Here is an 8,120-nt window from a genome sequence, read left to right as displayed (position 1 = left end):
TTTAAAGAAAATGTAGAATTTGTCTTCGAACAATCTTTTTTTTCTCTCCATAAAAAAAAAAAAACTGGAATACTCCAGTATTAATCAAATTGCCTGTGAGCGAGCCGGATTGGGTGGGCTGGCGCTTTTTTTTTTCTTTACAATTTTAAAACTCTTTCGTGGTTTTTAATTGGAGCAAATGGAAGCTCGTTTAATGTATTCGTGGATTCTGGAAAGTAGAGGGCAGACGGTGGTTCCGAGTGTCTTGGACTAGGCAATAGAGTTCCAAATTTGCGGTTCAAAGTAGTCCACATTGAAATGAGTGGGATGGGTAACAGTACCACATGATCCCAGTAGAGGGCGCCGTGACACCATGGTTGGTACAGTGGGCTAACAAAACTTAACAGTGTGAATTCAGCACATTGAAATGAAATTTAAGCCTTGACTTACTTTCAAAGTCACACAAAAAAGGAGACCAAAAATTAAATTCAGTGAGCTTTATTTTGAACCAAACTTTCAATCTTTAAGCCTAATAATAGACATTTTTTGTTTTTCTTAACTCAACTTTGTAAAATTTGCCTCACTGAAAACTCTGCCAATTGAATTAGGACCAAATTTTCATGAAAATAAAAATAAAAAGAACTTAAAACTTGAGTTTTTCACTTGAACATTTTTTGGGCAAAAACAAAACAGAATTCAAAATAAGGGAAACTTTTTTTTTTTTTTTAACCCTTTCCATGAATTTGTAAACAGCCCCCCTCCCGAAGTGTACTAATGCATCAGCAGCATCCTCCTGGACAGAAAGTGACGCCGAACCCAATTGGACACAAAATGTGTGTGTAGTTTGCTTTAAATTTGTCACCACTATCAAGGAGGATTTGTGTGCATCAGGGCAGCAAGTGAGCCAATTCACCCTCCCCCCCCCAAATTTAAAATGACCTTAAAGAATGAGACAATTGGGTTACGAAACAAATCCAATTGTAGAGTTGGGCAAGATGCTTTTGTCTCAGTCTCTAAGGTTCTCAACATGGCGGCCGCCGGCAGTAGGCAGCATCCCGTTACATCCGCTCGTCCTGTCGGACCGGTCCTGAAAACCAAACCAAGCTGGAGTACTGCCGACTGGCCGCCAGGCCGCAGACGGCTGCCGCGTGTCTGCAAAAATTTTGCCACCCCTGCTCGCTCGCAATTTGTTCAACTTGAATATTTTCTTTAGACACAAAACCCTCCCTCCCACCCCGCCAAATAGCCGAATTGGATGATTGAACTCTTCAGGGGCCGACGTGATGCGAGCGGGCAGGGGAAGCCGCCGTTCTGAAACAATGAGGACTTGAAGGGAACATTTTGAAACAGTCGCTCTTGGTCAAAACAGTTGTAGGAGCATCTCGCCACTTGGGGGAACCGAAATTTTCCAAAAAGGCTCCGAGGAACCTTTATGCAAAATCAGGTTTTTGTGACTAAGTATAACCAAATCCCCACATAGAAAAAAAACAAAAAAACAAAACAAAAAGGGCAGAAATATAAGCCAGTAACTCAGTCCGAGTTTGCAGTCCAAGCCATGTCGTCATCCGTCGTAGCCATTCCCCTTAGTCTTTTTTTTTTTTTTGGATTATAAGGAATCTTCGAGCGCAACATGTTCATGTTGGCATGGCGGATCCAAAAAGCCGTCCATGTTATTGCCTGAACTCAACTCTGTGCGTTGTCAAGTGCCAACCCGTGTTGCTTTTCTTTTCTCCTCCGTGTCGTCGTGGCGAGAGTGAATTCCTGCTACATGTCATCCCAGGTGAGATGTGTCCGTCACTGATGCTTTTCCACACGACATTCTGCTTGAAATCAAAATTGGCCGCTGTCATCTTCGTTGTATGTAACAGGTGAGGGGGGGGGGGGGGAAACAATCGGCAAAGCAAATCCGCAGCGAGTCGGACAATGCAGATGGTGGCGTCTAAACTGGCGAAAATTGCACGACTTCAATTTAAGTGCAATTTTCAATGATGACACTTAATGCCACGTCATGCACTAGGGTTTTTTTTGATTCTCAATCATTCTGCCTTTTCTAAAATTATAAATAAAGTCACAGGCCAATAGGCAGTAAAACAGTCTCTCCAGTGCCAACAAGTATGCGTGTGTGTGTGGCAAGGGTTGGTATATTGTGTTGCAGCCAGACTTCTTGTCAACTGTCTTAAAACAATCTTAAAATTAAGGTATATACACAGGCTCACAGAGTTAAGTACGGCCATCCATAGGAAGGTGAGCAGGGTGGGGAACTGGGAAGAAAAAAAATAAAAAAATATCTCCACTTTTTGAGGAATCCTCATGACTCTAGCTGTTGATTGGCTGCACCATCAATTGAATTTTGCTCTGCTGCTGAAGACAGGAAAGTGGCGGGTTCTTCTTGAAGCAACTGAAGAAAAAAAAATCATGGACAGTCTGGCTTTCCTTCTCAGTTAACAAAAAAAAAAACTCCAGCATATTTGTCCACTGGGGGCACGGGGCTGTGGGAATCCATGTTTGTCCTGCAATGTGAAGCCAGACTGAAAGCGCAGCAGGACCCCGGACAGGCAGAAATGAAAAAGTGGTTATGCTCCATGACGACGAGGGTTATTACTTCACAACGAGTTGGACTGCTTCTTAAGGCACTTCATACAAAATGGGTCCAAAACAAGAACAGAAATGAAGGTGGGGCTTCTTTTTTTGGAGGGGCGGGGGGATTGCGGGGGGACTGGCTTCACGTTAGATCTGCGCGCCAGGTTTTCGCATCCACTCGGTCCCGCAGGGGTGTCTTCAGTGCAGGTGGTGCAGCATTGAGCCCTGTGAAAAGGGAAGAGTTCTTCCAAAACGCAACTTTCACATTCCTCATGATTTAAGAAAAAGAAAAAGAAAAAAAGAAATCCAGGCTGGGGTGGTGGGGTCTAAAGGGGAATGGAGGATGGGCTCATCTGTGAACGACCAAAAGAAAAACAATATTAGCCAAAGGTGAACTTTAAATCTCAAGGGAACATACGACAAAGCTTCAAGTTCTTGGAAGTCAAACATCCCGAAAATGACTCACAGGCTCATGGCTTCACTTCTTCGCCGCTCTCGCTGTGGTACTCGGCCACATACAAGCTCTTGTCAATGATGCCCGGTATGGGCTTGATCTCCGTTCCCAGCTGCTCTTCGATGCCTTTCAGGTTGAAGCGATCGTCATACGTGATCAGGTTGATGGCCAGACCCAAGTGTCCGAAGCGGCCTAAAAACACGAGGAGGAGCGTTAACGCTCGTTTGTTTTAGCTTGCATACAGTGAGCGAACGTTACAAGAGCGAAGTCTCACCAGATCTGCCAATGCGATGGAGGTACGTCTCTCCCAGCTTCGGGAAATCAAAATTGATCACAACATTCACAGCTTGAATGTCTATTCCTCTTGTGAAGAGATCTGGAAGAAAACACACAATGAACATTCTCAACTCGAAAGCAAACGTTTGCCCAGCAAAAGTGCTTTGTGCTAATAAAAAAAAGCAGTTGTGCGACAACTATGCTGCACACAACTAACTGATAATGCAGCAGGTGCGAGTCAAACATGCTTAACCTCAACCGCAATGTCAGCCGAGGGGAAAGAAATAGCACTCGTTATCTCCTGAGAAGAAAGCTGGAACGAGCATCTGCCTTCAACTCGAGCTGCAAAATTGGATCTTGAACAATCCGAGAGGGTGCGTGACTCACCGGTGCAGACGAGATTTCGACACAGACCGTTCCGGAAGTCGTGGAACACGCGATTGCGATGTTCCTGGGGAGAAAGAGGAGTCCAAAATTACTTTCACTGAGCATTTTAAGACTGACAGCCAAGCTTCATCAAGTGCGCACGAGGGAGGGAGGGAGAACTTTGTCCCAACCTGTCTCATCTTGGCATGAATGTAGAAACACGAATAACCAAGCTGGGAGATCTTCTTGGCAAGGAGCTCAACTCTCTGAGAGGAGTTGCAGAAGATTATAGACTGGTTGATCTGGAGCTAGAAGATAAGTCACATACATAGCGTTAAGAGTCTATTTTTTTCTTTTCTTCCTGAAATAAAAGGTCTTACCCTGGAGAACAAAGTGTTGAGGCAATGCACTTTCTGCCTTTCGGTGACGTAAGCATAATACTGAGTCACGCCCTTCAGCGTGAGCTCCTCCATGAGGTTGATCTCGTAGGGCTTCTGCAGGTGCGAGTTCTATAACCGCAGTGAGAACCGGTTCGTAAGAGAGGCAGCATGGGTGGGGGCAAACGAGGCCTCCTTTGTCAATCATTAACAGCCACAAGAAAGGTTGAACTACAACGTACCATGAACTTCTGCACACTGAGCGGGAACGTAGCAGAGTAAAGCAAAATCTGTCTCTGTTTGGAAAGGAAGCCCAGAATCTCTTCCATCATGACCACAAAGTCCTGAGACAGGAGTTTGTCAGCCTGGTGGAAAATGAGACGAAGAACAGAGTTGGTGAAGCAACAACAAGAATTGCGGCCTGACCGAATAACGAAGAGCACACCCCACCTCATCGAGAACAATCATCTGCACTTGACTGACTTTGGCCACTCCTTTCTTGATGAGGTCTAAAATCCTCCCTGGGGTTGCGATGACCACATGAACTGGGGAGGAGAACCAAAAAAAACCCGTTGAGCTCACACAAATGCAATCACACGAGTCTCACCCGGCCGCCCAAAGCATTACCAGTTTCATCCAGTCTCATGATGTCATCGCGTAGGTTGGTTCCACCTGTGGTCGCCATCACCTTCACTCCTCCCATGTGTTTGCTGACCTGGATGCATATTTGGCTTACTTGCAGAGCCAGTTCTCTGGTGGGCACGATCACCAGCGCTGGGGAAGGAAATATTACAGTCACACTTTGCTTGTCGACAAAATATCTAAGCTGCATCATTAGCTCTGGTACATTTGCACTCGAGGGCAAGTTTGATGTTAAGATGGGACGGCTCATTGGATTTAAAAGGAATGTAACTGACGCCCGCAACTGCAGCAGATTTCAAACATGCCCACCTTGTATGTAGTCCCTCTTCAGGTCGATGCGTTCAAGTAAGGGAATGAGGTAGGCTCCGCTCTTCCCTGTGCCGTTCTTGGCCCTGGCCAAGATATCCCTGCCTGACAACGCGATGGGAATGCTTTCCTCCTACGAGCAGCAGCAATTGATACTTTGGTGAGTTGCTCGCCATTGTGGCGTGAAGATATGTAACGTAAGCAGGAAAGGCACCTGAATGGGAGACGGCTTTTCCCAGCCCATCTCAAAGATGCCCATAAGCAGTTCCCTCTTGAGGCAGTAATCTTCAAACTCGTTGCCCTTTGTCGCAGTCACATCCTGCGGGGGGCGCCGGTAAATGTGACCATTTAGAAGCTTGTCAGGGGTTTTATAGATTAAAAAAATATATAAATAAAAATACAAACCGAAGTTCTCATCCTCATGTCCTTTGGGGGTAACTTCAAATTTTTCTTCCAGTCATCTCCAGGCCTGCAAGAGTCCAAACGCTCATGAGAAACCATTTAATGAAAGCACTCATTTGTCAATTTTTTTACATTTCTCCGACACACAACTTACTTGATGACAGCGTTAGTCGTGGGGGCTGTCTGGGCATTGCCATTGTTGATTGTGCCTTTCATCTGGTTGAGTGGCTGGTGGGGGCCTCCTCCGCCTCCACCCGGTGCTCCAGCCGGCTTCACCGAGCCTCGGAGCTGCCCGTTCTGATTCGACAAGCCCAAGATAACCGGGTTCTCTGTCCTGGCAGTGCTCATGTTTCCTCTTTAGCTTTTCAGTCCAATAAAGATGAACCACAAGTGAGGAGTGAATCCACTCAGCTGGAAACACTCTCAATTGAAGGTAGTCCTACCCACTCGGGGCTGTGTTTACTGTACAATGCGTCCAAATATTTATTCCTGCCACTAGCTACACTATATTGCCGTTTCTGGGACATGAAGCGATAGCTTCTTTTCAGTGTTTGTCAACAGATTACTCTTGGAATAAGGGGGCGCTTGAGCAGTTCAGTTTGAGTGAGGTTGGAGCTTGACAACAGTTGTCTGAAATCCAAACTCAAGTTGTCTGAAATCCAAACTCCAGAAGGGCTAAGATGGCTTTTCAAGCACAGGCCGACTTGTTTGAGCTGGTCATCTCAGGGAGGTCCAAGCCGCTGCGCCCTCTTCGTCGGATTTATATGAACCCTAAAAACCAAAAGTAGTTAGTCATACAGCATGTTAAAAAAAAAAAAAAAATCAACTGCAGGACTAACCGCCCTCCTCCAAACAGCATTAGCTGCTAAAGATTAACGCGAAACTCTCCCAAGGAAAATTTACACATAATCGGACTTAAAACCAATAGGCCTCAGACAATATCAGACGGTCCTGTAAAATACATTAAATACGGTTTGGCTAATTAGTTGGAGAGTTTGGATGGTATTGTCAAAACAAGCTTTTTAACATTCACCGACGAAGGAGCGAAACGAGATAAACTAGGGAAAATTCCACCTTGACAATCTGTATTTTCCTTATTCAAACTACCATATAAAGGAGTTTGACTGACAAGAGTATCTGTGATAAACGCCACACAGTTAGCAGCTAGCGCGAATACCTCATAACGTTAACTTGGGAAAAATACACAAGGTCGCGTTCATTAAGACTTTAAAGATGAAAACTGAATAATTCTCAGACGACACAAAATTGGCCTCGACAACAAAAAAATGTTTAACTGGAATGGAGTTCGAATAAAAACGATGACGTAGAGGTTGCTAGCACCAGAAAATTAGCTTGGCCGAGAAGTGGCCGGAAGACGAATCTTTTACATTCTTCTTTTTCTTTACTACTATCGACACTAACTCGACAATGCGTATTATAAAATGTTGGCAGAGATAGCAATTCCACTTTTGTAGTTATTTTCTTTAAGTAACACTAACGTTCAACGTCACGGAGTGTTAGCTCGCTCGCCAACTAGCTAGTTAGCTAACGACGGCTAAATACGACGTAACTTGTCTCAAACAACGCGACGCGGGTGACTCAGGCTTACAACGGAGAATTCAACACACACATAACGTCCGAGCTGAACCCATCGTTACCTCAGATAAGCGAAATAAATTGTCTTTTTGTGTTTTTCCTTTTTTAAGCTTTCTCAAATGGTAGCCGAGACCACGAATGAGGCTTCTTCTCATCCGAGCCTGCAAGATGGCGTCCACTCGTATTTGAGCCCGCCTCCCACCGCCACGATCAGCTGATTTCATTTCTGATTTCAATAAAAATAATGAATGTCTCCCTTAAGTGTGGTATCGTTAATAGTTTCTTTTCCTTTTTTAATAAGCGTAAATGTTCTGCATCGAATGTAGCCGTCGAGGTTGTTATTTACACTTTGACCTGAATCTGACGTCACCGCTGAGACGTCACTGAGCCAGGTTACCAAATACCCTATTACAATTGGTTTTAACTCTTAAACCTCTCACTTACATGTGATTATTAACCTTTCTAAACTGTTTCATTCAAAGTGCCCCCATAAAAGTTGTATGGGCGTGCCTACGTTTGTATCTGTTAAAATGCACCTTGAGACACTTCCGTGGGTACCCTAACTCAGTGTTTCCCAATCTTTGAACTTGAGCATAAACATAGTTTATATTAGAAAAAACACGGACACAGCAAAAAAAAAAAAGTCCAACTAAGTGGATTCAGTAACATGCGGTTTGCACATTTGAGTAATTCTTCCACTTACCACTAGAGGGAGCCTCGTACCAATAATATCACAGTTTGAGTAAATATGATAGGCAGTATCAGAAATACTCACACTGTTGCCTTCTTCTTCCTGTCTTTGTATCAATTTAGCCTGTATGAAATCCATCATGGTCACATCATGAAAAAGCATTTCTTTTTGTCTTTGTATCAAGTCATTAAATAGCAGTGATGGGTTCCTATTACACCGTGACACGTGTCGTGGCCTTTTAATAAATGGGTAGATTGCTTTTAATCCCATTGCTTTTATCTCTGTAATATAACTATAATCTTTTTTTAAACCTATGAACCTGCCTTTCAAGTTATCTTGAAACAAAATTTGTGAGTGGTGTTAAACTTGATACCATGCAACATATTGTTAAATTAATAGTTCTCAGATAGTCACTTAAATGGTCCTCTTAAACAAAAAAAAAAGATATATG

At 43.9% G+C, this 8,120-nt stretch overlaps 1 protein-coding gene across 1 annotated transcript; it reads right to left on the bottom strand.

Annotated features, from left to right (window-relative positions):
• Window positions 1-461: 461 nt before the first annotated feature.
• ddx6 (DEAD (Asp-Glu-Ala-Asp) box helicase 6) lies at window positions 462-7,200 on the bottom strand. Its single transcript, XM_088381306.1, has 14 exons — window positions 7,041-7,200; window positions 5,537-6,153; window positions 5,386-5,449; window positions 5,195-5,299; window positions 4,984-5,113; window positions 4,660-4,806; window positions 4,483-4,577; window positions 4,275-4,397; window positions 4,036-4,164; window positions 3,847-3,963; window positions 3,677-3,740; window positions 3,288-3,389; window positions 3,026-3,205; window positions 462-2,912 (listed from the first exon to the last, which is right to left on the bottom strand). The coding sequence occupies exons 2-13, from the start codon at window positions 5,728-5,730 to the stop codon at window positions 3,030-3,032; spliced, it is 1,446 nt and encodes a 481-aa protein (XP_088237432.1). The 5' UTR covers window positions 5,731-6,153; window positions 7,041-7,200; the 3' UTR covers window positions 462-2,912; window positions 3,026-3,029.
• Window positions 7,201-8,120: the final 920 nt, after the last annotated feature.

The sequence above is a fragment of the Syngnathus floridae genome, chromosome 7, assembly GCF_059516105.1.
Source record: "Syngnathus floridae isolate MCC-2025c chromosome 7, RoL_Sflo_1.0, whole genome shotgun sequence".
Lineage (NCBI taxonomy): Eukaryota > Metazoa > Chordata > Actinopteri > Syngnathiformes > Syngnathidae > Syngnathus > Syngnathus floridae.
The sequence above is the reverse complement of the archived record's forward strand: the minus strand, read 5'-3'. Positions and strand labels throughout refer to the sequence as shown.